The following is an 18,932-nucleotide window of genomic DNA, read 5'->3' on the forward strand; positions in this document are numbered from 1 at the left end:
AAAAGGTAGGGACTTTAAAGAATAAAAAATGGAGGCATTTTGAAAAAAAAATTGATTTGACTATATAAAAATTAGGAACATCTGTCTGGAATAACATAAATGACTATAAAGTGCCAAACATTGGAAATTATTATGATAAATAAAACATAAATTCCCCAAACTTATTTAAAAAGTATAAATTAGTAAGTAAAACTACCACCTCATTAGGGGAAAAAAAAAAAGAATAAACTAAGGCTAAATCAACTGTTCTGTTATTAAACCTTTTGGAAATATTCAAGCCCATTCAACTCACTATTAATACAAGTAAATGTAGAAATCAAAGGGTTCTTCTAGACACATACTATTTACAGGACTTTTTGTTTGTTTGCTTGCTTGTATCTGTTGGTAACACAACCAGTGCTAACATGATATGAATCCCACACTGCTTATGGGAACAGAAAATGGTTTAACTTTTCTGGAAGACAAATAAGCTATAGCTACATCGAAAGCCTTAAAATGTTCAGACCCTTGACTTGTGTTACTGTGTGAGTGGATTTCTGAAGGAAAAAGTCATAAAGTGTTGAGATATTACTTACAGCATTTAAAAAATGAAACCCAACCAAATGTGAGCAATTATAATACAACAGCAAAGTGGGTGCCTGGGTGGCTCAGTTGGTTAAGCGACTGCCTTCGGCTCAGGTCATGATCCTGGAGTCCTGGGATCGAGTCCCACATCAGGCTCCCTGCTCAGCAGGGAGTCTGCTTCTCCCTCTGACCCTCTTCCCTCTCGTGCTCTCTATCTCTCATTCTCTCTCTCTCAAATAAATAAATAAAATCTTTAAATATAATACAACAGCAAAGTAAAAGGTATTCATAATGAATAATTCGTTTTTATTATCATGTCTTGAAAAAAGTGTCTAAGACTGTAACATAAGTTCCAGAATAAGAAAATAGCTTGATTTAAAGAATGGAAGCAAATAATGTGTTTGTGGTGTTGGGTGAGTTATGATAACCTGGTATGACAGGAATATGAAGTAAACAGTGGGGTAAAATAATTAGCCAGAAAAGACAATGTTGAAGTTCACTTGTGATGGATCTGGAGCATGAACTGTTTTCTGCAGGAAATGGGGAGCCACTGAGTACTATGGCTTTATGGGGGCTTCACAGCACTTGGGCAGATTGTGGCGGGTGGATTATAAGTACAGCATTAGAGGTAGTCTCAATAGTCCAGGAACCAAATGAAGAACATGACACTGGAAATGTAAACGTAGATGACAGATCTGAGAAACATTTCTGAAGGAGAATTAAATGCTTTTTGGACCATTTGAATGCAGTTGCCTGAGACCCACTTTACCAGAACCTAGAGGCAGAATCTCTGGGGATGGTGACTAAGAATGTTCATTTTAACAAGCTCCCAGGGGATGTTAAGTGCATGCCAAGGTTTAGGGACCATGGGTGTATCACTTAACCTGAGCCAAAGGCTCAAGGATTCTGAGGCCCCACAATTCAAAGGATATGAATCCTTGAGGCCCCAAGGATTCAAAGACCCCAGAGTCTGAGAGAGATGCTCTCAACTATAGAGCATCCAGGGCATGGCTCACCTGGAATTGAGGGCGGAGTTTGAGGTCTGATGCCTCCTGAGGTTCAAAAATTGTAGGAAATAATTTCTTTGACCTTGTACACTCAGGATATTGCTGAATTCAACTGAACCAAAGTGAAATAAAATCATTTGTTAAGTCAAAAATTTCCAAAGCACCTTTCCTGAAAGCACTCAGAGAGCATTACCCTTCCAGTCATCTGTTTGTTAATTCATGCATCACATGAGCACTTAATACATACTTCCATTGTATTGACAGCTAAGGACATGAGGATTAACAACAGAGCTCCTGTCTTCAAGGAGCTCACAGTCTACTGGGGGTAGAGGAGCTTGTATATAAATAAATTTTAAAGATTTATTTATTTATTTATTTAAAAGAGAGAGAGCGAGATAGCGGGGGGAGGGGCAGAGAGAGGGAGAGAAGCAGACTCCCTGCTGAGTGTGGAGCCCAATGCAGGCTAGATCCCATGAGCCTGAGATCATGACCTGAGCTGAAATCAAGAGTTGGACACTTAACTGACTGAGCCACCCAGGCGCCCCAGGAGCTTATATTTTTGTGCCCACTTTGTAATAGATGCTAAGTCACCTGCATTCCTCCCAACATACTTGAGATCTTATTATTTTCATTTCCCAGATAAACAAGGCCTCAGGAAGGTTCGGTGACTTGTCCCACATCTCACAACAAATAAGTGGTAAAACCAGGTCATGTTATCCATTTCATCTGTCTTATACTGTCTCTTAAGAAAATAGGAAATCAAACACACACAAAAATAGAACTGTTATTATTTGAGAAAGAAGCACAGTGTATTAGAGGAGCTTGGGATCAGTTACACTTGTCACTGTGTAGCACGGTAGTTAAAATCAACCTCTGTCCTTGGATATGACCTGTGACTTGGTCTAGATTAAAGGACATCACTATAAAACTGAAGAGTTGGTTGTTGTCCTCATTTTGCAGGCAGAGAAAATGAGCAATTTACATTAACATTAAACTCGATTTTGTCTTTATTTTTATTTTATTTTATTTTATTATGTTATGTTAGTCACCGTAAAGCCATGTAATTGTCTTATTAACTTAAAATTTTTAAATCTTTTTGATTAGTGAGTTTTACATAATTGATCATGTAAGCAAGCACAAATATGTAAAAACAAATAACTTCTATGGCTTGAAATACCAACATGTGATGTTTCTCATATGCCTACTAGTTGGATCAGAATTTATACATGAAGAGGGATCTTTAGATCTAGAAAAGAAGGTGGGGTTAATGTATGCCCATGATGTTGCTTTCAAAAGCAGCTCTGAAATCAAGATGTTGCTCTCATTTTATCAATATATTTATATTTTAAAGTGGAATTTAGGCATGTGAAGTAAAATCTACAGTTCCAGTACATGCCTCAGTTGTTAACTTGTGGAATAATTCTTTCATAAAGCATAGGTTCTGAGTCAACATTGTTGATGAATGAGAGAGGAGTACAAGGGAATAATTTAAGAAGTACCCAATCAATAAATCAGAATTAAAGATGGAAAAAAAAATACAGGCAAAAAACTATCAAAAAAGCTAAAGATATACCAAAGTTGCTATTGTTTCAAATAACAGCATTAAACTATAACGTGAGGAATACTTAATTCCCATAATAACTCAGGCAAGAAAACAAAATAACTAACTTGGGCAACGCTACCAAAATGAGATTGAAAGCCTTGGGATCAAATCCAGGCCCATGAAATTGAAAAGTGCCCACTTTTTTGGTATTGCACCTTGTATTATGTTCTGTATTGCATATTTAGATTCTCCATTGTTTGATATGGCACACATATTATATCTTTTATTGGTATTGCACACTTATCTGTTTTTTTGTATTGTACACTTATTTTACTTTTTTTTTTTTGGTACTGCATACTTTGGTGTTTCAGTTTTGTACGCTTGTATTATCTGTTCAAATGGCTTCACTTTGGCCTTCATTTAAAAAAAAAAGGAAAAAAAAATCAATTAGCGTAGAATCATCTTCCTGACCTTGAATTTATACTTTTGGAAGTTGAACAAATGGTGTTTATACGTAATTATAATGCCATATGGATTATTTGACTGTACCTTTCAAACACTGAGCATAGAAAATATGATGTTGGGTCACTTCTGTATGCTTTAAAAATATCAACTATTTTATAATAGATACATGGAGCAAAATTTACTCATTCAAAGAGAAAAGACAAGGGGGCACCTGGGCGGCTCAGTCGGTTAAGGGTCTGGCTCTTGATTTCGACTCAGGTCCTGATCTTCGGATCTTGGGATAAATCCCCACCTCAGGCTTCTCACTCAGTGGGGAGCCGGCTTGTTCCTCTCCCTCTGCTCCTCCCCTCGATCATGCTCACTCTCAATCTCTCTTTCTCAAACAAATAAATAAATAATCTTAAAAAAAGAAAAAGACAAGTTTTTTGTTTGTTTTCTGTGTAAGGATCAAGTAACATGGACTTGGTCACTTGTTATTTGATAAGAAATAAAGCAACCTTATTAGTGAATTTGCTAACAAGTGAAGGTAATTATAACCCTTCCATCTCTATGTTATGTCACTTTCAGAAGTTTATTGAGGACCTATATTGTTGCCTGTACTATGTAAAGCTGAAATCTTTTTCCCAAAATATATTTGGAGAAGAAGAAAACAAATATAATTCACTAGAATTATTGTTTTAAAGTTCTCAAAACAACTTTTATATTGAAGTCAAATCCCTACAATAACACATCACAAATGACTACTTCAAGGTTATTAAAACAAGGGCCTGACCTTATATTAAGTCTCTTACCTAGAGAATTTACACCAGATAATCTACTTTATTTAATTCCAACATTCTTTTTATTCCTTCTAAAGATGAAATTGTAAAATGTGTAGTTGACATTCTCAAATATTTCCTTTAAACTAATTGTCAGAGCTGATTTCAAATCTAATGGGCCAAACTTGATATGAAAAATATGTGAGCACATATGAATCAATGCTCTTGACTTGTTTTATAGCCCCTTTTATGGCATCAATATTAGTATTATCCCTTTTGGTCTTCTATTAGTTCCAAAATATACATAATTCAAGGGTTAATTGGCCACTTACATAGCAGATTATCACTTTTTCTATAAGGGGGCAGACAGTAAATATTTTAGGCTTTGTGGGATGTGTGATCTCTGTCCCAACTATGTAACTCTATAACCTGAAAGCAGCCATAGACAATATGTCCACAAATAGCCATGTCTGTGTGCCAGTTAAAACTTTGTATACACTGACATTTGAATTTCATATAATTTTCATGTATCACAAGATATTCTCCTTTTGGTTTTTTTTTTTTTTCAACAACTTAAAAGCGTAAAACAAAAATTCTTGCTCATGGGCTGTACAAAAACAGGCAATAGGCTGTATTTGGGAAGTGGGTTGTGTTTTGCCAATTCCTGTCGGTTATCCTGAAGATACACATAAAAAGGCCACAGTTACTTACACGTTTATTTTTTATGTATGTTTTGTTACTAAAGTATCAATCTCTTTGCCCACTACATGGGAGAGGAAGAACAGTTTCAATGTTAGTTTCACTAACACCTCTACCTCTGGCTGATCTCCTGACACCTAAGGATGGGGACTGCACAGATGTAGCAGACTCACTATCCCCCATAATAACTGAAGACTTAGCATTCCTTTCTCGAATCTCACCAGACAGACTTCATGCCTGCCCTTCCTTGTTGCCCCACTAATGCTATCCATGCTCTCCTGGAGAAATTTTCTGCAGGGTAAATAGAAAATTCAAAGAAATTTGGTGACTTTGATTTCTTTTTCAGCCAGATTAAGTCTTACATTCACCACATTGGAAATGATTTCTCATAATGTGGGTTATAGGGGTGGAGAAATTGTCACAGAGAGAACAGCCTGGAACTGATTCTTACCCCCACCCCCACCCAGGAGCATCTGAAAATTAGTATTGGTGTTAGGTCTATTGTTTAAGAAATTAAATTATATTCACAATAGTTGAATTTAATTCTGAGGCCAACAAGGCACTTGCTCGACATTGCTTTGTCCCCTAAGTTTTTGTTAAATTATTATATTTTTTATATGCTAACTCACGAAGCACAAAAATCAAATTGATAGAGATATGCCTGCTGGTATAAACTTTATTCTGGTGTCATTTTTAGTGTTGAAATGCTAGTGTTGAAGTGCTTATTTTAGAGTATTTTTATCTCTTTATGGTTTACATATTTCGGCAATTGAATATTTTAAAAAAATGTATGGCGATGTATTACTGAACAGTATTATCATTCCTTTGTTCTTGGGATAAAATATACTCAATATCGGGAAGTACTTAGTTTATTTCCTAGAGAAAGTAATGATTGAGGTCAATTAAAACTCCTTGACTTTTATGTTATTCTTCATGGATTAAAGGATTAGTAATTAAGATCATTAGCAGTGTCTGGCACTTTAGTTTCTCAAACCAATTGCCAACATTATTTAGTTCACAGCCTTCTACAACCATGTGAAGTATGACATATGTAGCAATACATGTAATGTATACATAAAGTATATACAATATACATAAAATATATATGAAATATATGCAAATGCATATACTATGTGTATATGAATTATGTACCAATATATATACAATGTATAGAGGAAGTGCATACAAGTTCAAAGACATACATAACTTTTCAGTGTCACATAACAATGAGGATCCCAATCAAGTCCTTGAACTCTTTCCATTATACCATGTTGCTTCCATCTAAAGAGTGAAAGATAAGTTACAATTAGCATTTGTAAAGAATGTAGTCTCTTCAGATGATTTTTGAAAATATATTTTTTGAACTTTAGAATAGTTTTAAATTTATAGAGAGGCTGCAAAGAATGCACAGAGGGTTCCTGTATACCCCACACCAAGTTTCCCGTTTTGTTAGTATCTTACGTTGCTATACTGTATTTGTCACAACCAGTGAATCAATATTGAAAGAGTATTTTTAAAGCCTATTCATTATTTGGATTTTCTTAGTTTCAGAATCCCTTCCGGGATACCACATTAGTTAATTTCAGTTATCATGTCTCATTTGCCTTCACTATACTGTGATAGTTTCTCAGAATTTCCTTATATTTTGGATGATCTTGACAGTTTTGAGTATTTCTGCACTGGTATTTTGTAGAGTATTTCTCAATTTGGGTTTGGTGTTTTTTTCTCATGGTTAGTTTGATATTATGGGTTTGGGAAGGAGGAACACAGAGGCAGTGTGCCTTTCTCATAATATCGTATCCAGGGTTCATATGATCAACATCACTTAATCACTGTCCATCACTTGGTGTGTGTAGGTAGTGTTTGCTGGGCTATCCACTGTTAAGTTACTCTCCTCCCCCTTTCCATACTGTATTCCCTGGAAAGATGTCACTGTGTGGAGCCTGCACGTAAGGGATGGGGGGATTTGTGTTTTACCTTAAGGAAGAACTTCACTTGATTTTATCCCCATCAATTTTTAGCCAAGAATATTACCTCTGGTGAATCATGTTAATATGAAAATCTTGTCCAATAGATGTAACTGTATTCATATCAATTGAGCAATTGTCTTACAATTGTCTCCCAATGCATGCTTGTTGTAAATCAAATTCCAGAGTTCTTTTAACTCTGGGGTGAGGTGAAATGGAATTTTATAGCTAAATTTTAAAAAGCTTTGACGAATTTGGTGATAAAACAAAACAAAACAAAAACGCAGCAAAATCATGAAATATTTTATGGGTAGTATTCTTAACACATGTCATATAATTGCTTAATATGTTATTTGTTATGTACAGAGTAATAAATTGAAACATCTTACTGTCAGAGTGAAATGTAATTTTTAGACTTGTTTTAGGGGGAGAGATTCTGCCATGTAAATGGCCATAGTGGGTAACGTTGGAGTTTAATTCTGGGAATTAAAGAGAGAATACACCTTCCAGAAAGAAATATTGAAAAACACATGCTAGGGTGCCTGGGTGGCTCAGATGGTTAAGCGTCTGCCTTCGGCTCAGGTCATGATCCCAGGGTCCTGGGATCGAGTCCCGCATCGGGCTCCCTGCTTCTTGGGAGCCTGCTTCTCCCTCTGCCTCTCTCTCTCTCTCTGTGTGTCTCTCATGAATAAATAAAATCTTAAAAAAAAAAAGAAAAACACATGCTATATAAAAGTAAACATGGGAAGTAGATTTGTCTTCCCCAAAAATGAATCATGTTCAGAAAGGATTTATCTCATCTTAATATAGTAATAACTTTCTTGGGTATCTTAAATGAGAAAGAAAAGGTTCAATAACAGCTTAATATGAGATGATTCTATAGCACTCTTCAACAGCTTTATTAAAATATTGAAATTTAAAAATTTTTGAATTGGCTATTTTCTAATATATTTAAATTCTCTTAGACTATCTAGCCATCACTCATATATGACCAACACTTTCTTACAGAATTTGTATTGACCACCAAAATAGTTTAATATTATAGGCATTCTGAAAAAAAGAGGTTGATTTTCTTCTATTAATATTTTAAACCATTATATCAATCAAGTGGATATTTAATTATTTTAAAATAAAAATCTAAAGAATATGGAAATCATACTTTATAACTATTCTTAAACTTTTATTTTTTAGATTTTTTTAAAGAATGGATTATTCTTAAATTGACACATTTATATAGTACAAACTTCTAATTGACAGAAAATTCACACTTATAGTAATGCAGTTTTACATTCCAGAAATGTAATGACTACTGTGAAATATATTGGAGATACTGTTGTTAGAGCAATCTAGGAGAATTATTATTTTGCAGTGACATGTGCTGATTCTCACTCTTAAATAGTAAAGAAAATTAAGTAACAAATGATAAAAGATTTGTGTGGAAAAGTAAATACAATGCAAATATCAAAGTGATGCTGTAAATATCTTACCTGAAAGAAGGTTGGAGGTTTTGCAATTTTGCTGGAATGTGTAAAATCCAGTGAGATTTTACTGAAAGAAAATGATCTGTTGAGCTAAGAGTTAACAAAAACTGTTCAATGATGGTGGCGTCTATTCATTTATAAAACTTATATCAAGAGCTTAATGACTCTGTTCTGCATGTTGGGGCTGCTGGTGGATAAAATTTGGGGCCTGCCTTCTGGAAACTCTATGTTATAAATCCATTTTAAGGGTTTATAGTCACTCAATAAATTTTGCTTGTATTTCCACCAAAATAGACTTACTGTATTTTTATTGCATGGATTATCGAGTTATAAAATATTAGAAATCTTTTGAAAAATTTCTGAGCCACTTTGGCAATGTTCTGTTGGGACAAAAGCCTATTGGTTTTTGGAATAATTTAACAAATATCTAGAATTTCATTTAAAAACCAAACACTGGTGGCCATAAAACACAGCTCATTTTTCTCAAGGAACGTTATATCAAGTTAGGCACATACAAGATATTAATCTAAAAGTGCCATCTTCTGGACTCCAAGTCCAAAATACTGATTTGGATTTATTTAATACACACTATTTATTCTCTCATAAAGCCACAAATATATTTGGATTTCTTGAGTACTGTCTGGAAATGGTAGCATCTATGACAATAACTATTATTATAATTTCTAGATAATAATCAGGAGATGTAGTAAAAAGAATATTCACTGTGGAGTCAGACAGATCTGAGTTTGATAGAGGTCTGTATTACATGTAGTAAGCTGTGACCTTGGTCTAGCTTCTTAAACTTTCTGAGACTGCTTTCCTACTTGTACCATATACATACATTCAAGCTTTCAGGGTGGCTGGGAGGATTTAATGTAACATATACAGAGCTCTTTGCATATGTGTGACAGAAAGCAGGTATGGAAAACTCCTAGGTATTTGTCAGTATTACAATAATAATAGTTAAGCAGTCGTTTAGTATTTTGAAAAATGACCTCACTTTCATCATCCAATGTAATCCTTACACCAACTACTGAAATTGAGATATTACCAATTCAGTTATTCAGATAAAGAAACCAAGAAGTGCAGTGACTGGGAGAAATTTGACACATCCAGGCTTTGAATTCTTGTCTTCTGGCTCTAGACCCTGCCCACTCCATAAAGGATTAGGAATCATGAGAATGTCAATCTTGCTTTGTTCACGCCAGAAACTTACTTGCCTGGCTTTGGGCAACGTATGTAATTTCTTGAAATTTTAGCTTCCTCATCTGTATATTGAGGGTGTTGTACTAATTTATCTTCTCAATCCTTTCCACATCTACATATACACTGAAAGTCAGTACAGAATAGTTGTCAAAAGCACAGTGTTAGAAATGATTGTCGGGATCCAATCCTGACTCTGCCATTTGCTGGCTCTGTAAGCTTAAGCAAGTTACTAAATCTCTCTAAATCTCATTTTACTCATCATTATGCATTAATAAATAGTACTTATTTCAGAGCATCATTGTTGTGAGTTTAATAGACTATGCAAAGTACTTAGAATGGGATCTGGTATAGAGTAAATGTTATTTAAGTATTTGCTCTGATTTTTATACTAAAATTGTAACATCTAATTCAGAGACTCCAAATGAGCTATTTAACCCTTAAAGCCAAAGAGTAGATTTGCTTAGACAATTAAGTGGAAGCTTCCTCATGCTGGGTTCGTGGCCCAATCACATTACTGTCCTCGTGTGAGACTCAACTCTGTAGTTCTGTTAACTACAGTTATTAGGGGACATGACCACATATACCTGGGATCAGCATTCATCTGTCCAGAAATATACTTCAGTATATAGTCAGCTCTGAATCATCTCCTGATATATAATTGACCTGATGAATCTGTTTTTCTGAAGTGCTAGAACTAATTGGGGCCTGGGTCAGTATGATGGCACAAGCTAATGATTCTAACTTAGATACTTGCTGAAGCATCAAAGAATATAGAAGAATTTCTTTGCAAAAAATTATTTAAACATTTAAATTCCAAGCATTAAATGCATGCAAAGTCATTTTGGTAGAAGAATTATGAAAAGCCTTAATTCATATGCTTTTTATAAACAAACCCAAGTTTTATTTCAAGAACAAAAATGGTCTTTAAATTCTTCAAAACTGATCACATTCATCTGAGATCTCCTGAAAAGTAGTTCCGATAATTGAACTTAGATACATTGGGACCTATAAGATGATGGAGTTGACATAAAAGTAATAGGTAAATACTAGGCAAATTGCTTTAAAAAAGGAAAGGGTCATTTCCATATTGTGAGCTCCTGAAACATATTGGAAAAATATTCTTGCCCAAATAATTGTTTGATTATGTCACAAAAAGTTTACCTAAGTACAAAATTTATTTATAGTTCCCATATTTTAATTTCGCTTTGTAAGAATTACAGAGATAAACAGCTGACATTTTTTGGAACAACTACTAGCACAGTGCAAAAAAAAAAATTGCTTTCATTCCATTTTTTGCTTCTGTATTCACTCTTTCTTTTTTGCTAGGTGGCATGCATGCCGTGGTTTCATGGAGACCATACAATGCTTGAGATGATTGAGAAAAAGCGTTGCTTGTGCAAGGAAATAAAAGCTAGACAGAAAACGGAAAAGGGGCTTTGCAAACAGGATAGCATGCCTATCCTGCCCAGCTGGAAGAAGAACGCAGGGGCAAAGAAGTACAGCCCTCCACCCTATTCTAAGCAGCAAACGGTGTTCTGGGATACTGCCATATGACTGTGCACAGGACGGCCAGGACGGCGGGAGTTCCACATCACTTTACATGAAGAGGGAGGTCGACTCAGTCATGTGATAAGTAACTGTTACATATCTTCTCTGTCGGAATGGAATGCCAATGCTTCCCTGGAAAGCCCACGGGAAGCTGTGCCTACTCATGGCAAGTTCTTGATAAAATGTATATTAATTGTATCTTTGCAATTAAGACACTTATTTATCCCGGATTATTTTGAATCCAAAAGATATTAAGATGTAAATATTTTACTAGTTTATGGGTGACACCTGAAATAATACACATTATACGTATATAAATTACAGAAATATCAAGAGTTTTACTAGATGATATAATTTCGGTATTAACTGGTTTGTTATCTCTTTTATATGTAATCCCTTGATGCCTTTTATTATTAATTTTTGCATTTAAGATGTTATTATTTTTTTTTTCTGTCCACATTTGGCTTCTGTATGAGAGCTCACAGCTGTAAATCATGTTCAATCACATAATATATGACCTGGTGCTAGTAATGTAGAAGTCAAGTATCATATTCGTTAAGAACGTCTGTTGCTTTGTAAGTTTTTAAGGGTTTGACCGGAAAAGAATGCAAATGTGATGCATAATTTGGACGTCCACATTACATCAACACCAATATTTTTGCTACATTGGCTTTATAAGAATTTCTCTTCAATATTGTCTTGTTTATACTAAGCAATGGTTAGTCAGACTCCAGAGAAAGTTATTAGGATATATTTGGATATCCCAGCAGAAAACATTTCCTTCAGAAATGACTTTCAGGACATGTGTCCTTGCATCATGGATCTGATTGGAGGAGACCAGGGTTCACTGTGACAATGGAAGGAACAAGGAATCGAAAGCTTAAATAGCACGACTGCTTTCAAGAAAGGGGTACCAGTGGCTTTATAACCACTGCCATCACTATTTTTAAGTAACTTTTCACGTGTATGTTTGTTTCCCCTAGAAAATGAGAAATAAATATTCAGACTGATACGTTTACATATTTTAGTACACTAAACGCCAATCTTTTGCAAAATTTAGGTCCATTAATGAATTAGAATTTCTTAAGTTTTTCAAACTTGTTATCACCACATTTTTGGGTCGCAATCTTCTGTGCATGACCATCACATCCATTCTTACTGATTCTGACACCATGACCAAAGAATTATGACCACTTGTTTATTTTATTTTGTTTCAAGGAAGAAACAGGAAATGCAGGGGCTAGGGGATGGATGGGGTGGCTTCGATTTTATGTGGTGGTAAAATTTAAGTTAAACAAATTCCTATATATCTTTTAAGAATAACTTGTTAGTTACATATAAATATTGCCACGGATGGATAAAAAGGAAACTATCTCATATATTTTGTATATTTAAATTACTATTTATGCTTCCTAAAATTGACAGTATGTGATTCTTCTTTAACAATCAATTTAGTATTATATTTCTGAGAGAAAAGGTATGTGTTTGAAGTTATTGTCATAGTGGTTTTCCTTGTAAGGGTTTTGACAGCAATAGTACAGTGCTGCTCGATAAAACCAAATATAAAGGAGTGAGGGGATTTTTGTAATCTCTATTGCTAAAAACCTAGTGATGCTTTATCAGTAATAGTTCGTTTCAAGCCTTTGAAATGTTAAAAAGTAATTTTCTAATCTTTTATAATCAATGTATATTTTGATGTCCAATTAGAATTCTGAAAGAATAAGGGAAAAGGGTAAGTGGGAGCATGTGTATCTGTTGTTTTTGCGTGAATGAGTATTCAGCAGGAGAACTGTATACATAAAACGTTTACTGAGGTTTTAGGTTTTGCTTGTATAACTGAGGTGGTTAAAATAAAAGAAGAAGAAGAAGAAGCGGATCACAAGTACAGGAAATCATGGAGAGATCTTAAGTAGCTTAAGTAAATCCTACTGCCATATTTCACCAGTTAGAGATTATGTTTCAAACCCAACAATCAATGGAGTACCAATCTAAGAGTGATGAAGATGTATTAAGATAAAATCAGTATGGAAATAAAATGTTAGCTTAATTTAACTACTTATGACCACATATACTCGAGTCAGTCAATCGGGTAGAAGACATCAATTCTCAGCATCTTTATGATGATCTGGGTGTATGTATATGTATATTCAGGCTCGGTATGGTAATGATTGGATAATTCCTTTGAAATTTATATTTCAGTAACATATCTAAGTGTGTTTTTCAGATGCCAATCTTTTCCCATATCTCTCTGAATGAGGCAGAAGATATTTTTTAATGCTGGCCACTTGTCAAGAAGGAAACAGAGGTACTGAAATGACTTGTGTTGGATTCAGTCATTCCCATTTGTTCTGCCAAACTCATGTTGCTGCCAGGTTTCATGCACTCTTTTTTTCAAGCAAGTTATTTTCTGAGAAGGCAGCTTGTTTGAAAATCTGACCTTAGGCAACCGTTTCTGTTTAATTTCTCCAAATCTTCCTTTCAATGGGGAGTCATTGAAAGATCTGGGAAAGCTGCTTCACTGATGTTTGACTCAATAACGTTTCTTGGGTGCCTAACCCACTGTTCATTGCGGCTTCACTGACGTGGCGAGTTCCATTCTATCATTCGTTTTCTTTTTGTGTTGTTTTTCTTTATGTGGAGAAAAGGTCATTAGGATAGAGGAGGAAAATCAGCGTATTCTCTGGGGGCAGTCAATCAGGACACGTCAGTTGTGAATTTGGTCGGATGATAAAACATTCCATTGACAGAACACTCTGGAAAGATAAAGCCCATATTTTTTATCAGTGCCAAAGAATAAATGGTATCATGGCATGGTTATCAGGTGGGAAGAGCCCATACGTATGAGAAATGGTCTTTTCCCGACAGCTTTTACAGAAACAGAATTTTATTGGCTGTCAGCAAGATGCTTTTCTATGGGAAAAACTTCTTAGCACACAAGAGACAAATTTCTTTAGAATAGATGGGAAGGAGATTCTGCATTTCTGTTCAGTGCCAGAAGCCAGCACCTTCTGAGCTGTTACGGTAGGTCTTCATGTGAACACTGCTGTTCCTTTCCCCGTATTCATGCCGTGGGAGCATGTCTGGAGTGAGTGATCAATTTGTGTAAGTGAAGGTTAATGATCACCCATACAAAATATTTGGGAAAGTGAAGCAAAACAAAACATGAAGAGGTTCACATTTGCAGTTTTAAAGAATATACACATTCCAATATCTGGAAATTGTCTGGATATAAGGAGATACAACTTCCCTTTTCAAGATCGTGACACTAGGACTTCAAACATGGAGGTTCCAAATCATTTTCTTGAATGCTTCTAGAGAATAGAGAAACAGTTTTCTTACTATACTCTGGCTTAGGCCTCATCCTCACATATAATTTGATTTGACTCTTTGAGCAAGTTTAGGAATCTAGTCAATAAAACTAAACAACACTTTCAGGTTAGTGTTTTAACTAACTAAATAAGACATCAGAACAATGCACATTGACAATGCAATTTTAATCACTTATATGTTAAAGTGAGTCACCTCCCTAAAATAGAAAAGAGCTTGTAAGCTAATTATGGCTACCTATGAAATTAAAAAAATAAAAATTCCTGTGATTTAAGCAGTAGGTAATCTGAGATGAGAGACAGTTTACCCTTTCAAAGGAAAAGAAGTACAATAGAATAACAAATCCTACTTCGTTGTGCTCCAAATTTAAATGGAACTGAAAAAAAACAGTACCTATAATATTTAAGATTAACTCACTACATCTTCCCTCAATAGGAGAATAGATAGCTAATTGTAGGATGTGGACAATTTATTAATTTATTATTAACAGTTCATCGTTGAGAAACTTATCTATTAGTTGTTTTTCAAAATTCTGTAAAGCACTGGAATTAAATATTCAAAAAGATATGGTCCCTGCCTTTAAGGAGCTTAATTATGCAATCATTAAAATTTCAAAACAAAGCCAATTATTTCTAAGCAGTTATACAATATCACGTGTTTGACATCTCTTATGTGTTTATATATGGTATTCTCTCTTTTTTTCCAGATCAAGTGTACAGTCAAAATAAAATACTAAAACATATTAAAGTTAATGTCTAAGTATAAAATATGTTTATGTATAAGACTCTATATGTACACATAGGATATGTACTGATGTCTACGTAACTCAGTAAAAGGATAACACGTTTGCCATGTTGGACTTGAACATTGTGGCTTGTTGTTTGGATTGATTTAAAACCCTTTGATATTTGGGTCAATTACATTGTAGCAAAATGTGTGTAACCTGAAAAAAAAGTCTGATTATACTTCCCTTTAAATATTACAAAGTTTCAAATTTAAGGGGGAACACCTTTACAGAAATAGTGTTGGATTTAACCTCTATCAAATATAGATGAAGATCTTTTTGAAGTGCTCAATTGTTCCCAAATATGACTGGGTTGCCCACCCTAAAAACATCTACATTTACATGTGTATACACCCACATACAGTATACATACTGTATATAATATATATGAAAATGTTTAGTATGCACTTCTTTTGTTTGGAACTCCTTGAGTTAACATTTATAGTGTAGCAATTGGTGTAAAGTGCACTGTGATTATAAAAAACAAAGCACAGTAAAGTCACAGGTCTTGTTATCTTGCACTAAAAATGTGTTTACGTATTTAGCAATTGTACGTTTACTTTCTTGCTCTTTTCAAGAAATTAAAACAAATAGCTATTGAAGAAATGATATAAAATAATATGTTTTTTAGTGGATAATGGCACTACATTTTTAAAAGACAGGGTTTTTAAAAGAAACCATTTAACATCCATTCCAACATAACATGTTTACCGTATCTAAGAATCTGAATGTCATATTACATTTTTCATAACTCATTAAAAATGTCAGGTATGTGCCTGAAAATTTGTGCAAATAAGCATTAGCTAACAGATTTCTCTATTCACGTGTTGTTAGCCATTTCTATATACATAATAATGTAAACACTGATGTTTTAATTTCTCTTAATTTTTGTACTTGATTTTTTTAGGTAACATGTAATTATAAATGTACTTTGATACTACTGAAGTAACCAGATGTTGTTTGAAAACAATTTGTTTTCTTTAGTGCATTGGCAATATTTTACAATACTTTTGTGCTTATTTATTTGTGCTCCCGTGTAATTATAATAAAAGCAATAGTTTAAATTAGTTGACTTTTGCCGTTGCTGTATTTATTCGCTGAGAAGCAAGATTAGTAAGAGCCTTTCAAAGAAAAGCACACACATCTTTCAACTTTGGAAGCGATCTCTGACATGACTGACCTGTATTATAGCAGACACGCACGGGTGAATAGCGAGGACCTGAATGCTTCAATTTTGTTATGTGACCCTCAGTTGTCCTCAATCACCACTTGGCTTCTGCCCTAAACAGATGAGCCACTAAATAAGAGGAAACTTGACATTTTTCTTTCTTCAATATGCTCCTAATTCCAATTAAATGACTCAGCATGTATCTGTAGTACTCTGGAGGCATTAAAGGAAAACAAAAAATCGAGCCATCTTAGATCTGTGTATGCAGACGAAACGTTTATTGGGTGGGTATTTGCCATGTTCATTTATTCAGTCATACCTCTGGAATTGATCTGGAATTGATCCAGTTTAAATAGGGAGCAAGTTAGTATGGTTAACATTACTGGGGAATCCATAACTAAAACATCATTGAGCACTTGAAGTATATAAAACAGGGTTCTGGAGCTCAGCAAGCTCACAAAAAAAGTGCATGTGTGACAATATAGTCTCCAGTTAATAGTTTCTAATGGCTGCTTCATCACCACTTACATCTTTTGCCACATGCCCAATTTCAGTGTAATTTCTTATAATTTTATAATTCCTCAAATTCTTTTCATGGGCATTTCTTAAAAGAAATCCAATTTATTCCCACCATTTAGCCCCTCCTCCAGCCACTCAGTGCTCTGTGGGCACTCTACTTCTGGGTTGAACAGGAAATAATTAATCACATTCCATATCGTCAATGTTTCATGCTTCCGTCCATCTCAGCTCATGATAAGAAGGACCCCCTAATCTATATCATCTCTTCTCTTCTCCCAGTTCCCAGTAAGACTCACTTGTTCCCAGCTTTGTGATCTCAGAGTCTAATTATGTTAACACTAAGATGGGAATGACTGATAAAACAATGTACATCCTCCTATGGCCGTTTGTATTTGAGAGGATTTTTATTAACATGTACAAGTGAGTATCTATTAATAGAATGTGACAGACTAGGAGATTGGAAAAAGAGAAGTTTATGGAAAAAATTTGTACAATATCACCTCAAATCATGTTCTCTAGAGTTGTGCTTTTCAAACTTTTCTGCACAGAAGAGCCCTGCTGGCAATTTCTAAAACTCCTCCTGTCCAGGAAGCCTCCTGGGGTTAGTCACAGGCTTTGTGAGATTTGCAAGTGCTCAAGTGACTCCAAAGGGGTCAAAATTGAGAATTAGAGAAGTACTTCTCAAACTTTAAGGAAATGCCTATCACCTGCAGATCGTGGTAACAACATACAAGTTCTGATTCATCAGAGTCTGAGATTTGGCATCTCTAGAAGATCCCAGGAGATGCTGGTGCTGCCTGTCCATAGACCGTCTACTGAGCAACAAACAACTCCTAGGTGACTCATTTTTCTGCCTATTTTCAAGGAGTCTTTGGTACCATACTCTTGAGCACTGAAACTCAGATTGTACTTCACAGGTGGACCACATCAAATTATCTTGAGACTGGTTAGAAATGCAAAACCTTAAGCCCATCCTGGATGGATCTTTGGAGCCAAGACACGTGAATCTTTGGGGCTGGGGCTCATGGATCTGTTTCAGCAAGCTATGCCGATGATCTTATTCTCAATAAGGTTTGAGAAGCATTGTCCCTGATCATTGCCCTGCTGTGGTTTTCAACCGTGGCAGTACATTATATTCCTCTCAGGCTATTTTATCTATTACTGATGCCTGGGTCCCAATCCCAGAGATTCTGATTTTATCAGCTTGGGTTTCAGGACTGGACAGCTTTTCCTTCTCCTCCTTTACAATCTCCTCCACTTCTTCCTTTTTATCCTTTCTGCTTTCTTCACCACAGCCTCCCATATGTTTAGAATCTGAAGTTGGTACCAAGAAAACTATATTAGAGAATCACCTTCACCTGTGTCTCACACATTGGAAATTGTGTCATGTTCAGCAGAAATAATATTTTATCCACAGGACCAAATACAAAAATGCATCGTTTCGTATCCTTACTCCACAGTTATTTATAGGCACCTCATGGCAAACTGTGCTAGTGTGGGAAGAAAGTTTCAGCTTTTGGTTGAATCAATTCTGTGTGATCGGGTGCCCATCTGTCCCCTGAAGTAGTCAATATTCTATGAGAACAGGGTTGCATTATTTTTTATTTGGTTAGTTATTTAAAAAAAAAATTTTTTTTTGAGAAAGAGAGCAAGGCTGGGGGTCGGGGAAGGGCAAAAGGAGAAGAAGAGAGAGAATCTTAAGCAGACTCCACACTAGCACAGAGCCCGATACAGGGCTCAATCTCACGACCCTGAGATCATGACCTGAGCCAAAATCAAGAGTTGGACCCTTAAGCGACTGAGACACAGGTGCTCCAGGATTATGCTAGAGCAGCTCAGGGGTGTTGCGTGCGTCTTTATGACTGCATATAGCGTTCCTTTGCCTGGGTAGCCCAT

The 18,932-nt window shown here is 35.2% G+C and overlaps 1 protein-coding gene across 2 annotated transcripts in view; it reads left to right on the forward strand.

Moving 5' to 3' along the window:
- The window catches only part of NYAP2 (neuronal tyrosine-phosphorylated phosphoinositide-3-kinase adaptor 2), a 255,038-nt gene extending 238,642 nt beyond the window's left edge, over positions 1-16,396 (forward strand). For both annotated transcript variants that reach the window (XM_027587960.2, XM_027587959.2), the window contains one exon: positions 11,017-16,396. In XM_027587960.2, coding sequence (XP_027443761.1) covers positions 11,017-11,244 — 228 coding nt within the window. In that variant the 3' untranslated portion in view covers positions 11,245-16,396. The remainder of the gene's footprint in view (positions 1-11,016) is intronic.
- The last annotated feature ends 2,536 nt before the right edge of the window (positions 16,397-18,932 follow it).

This window comes from Zalophus californianus, chromosome 3 (assembly GCF_009762305.2).
Source record: "Zalophus californianus isolate mZalCal1 chromosome 3, mZalCal1.pri.v2, whole genome shotgun sequence".
Taxonomy (NCBI): domain Eukaryota; kingdom Metazoa; phylum Chordata; class Mammalia; order Carnivora; family Otariidae; genus Zalophus; species Zalophus californianus.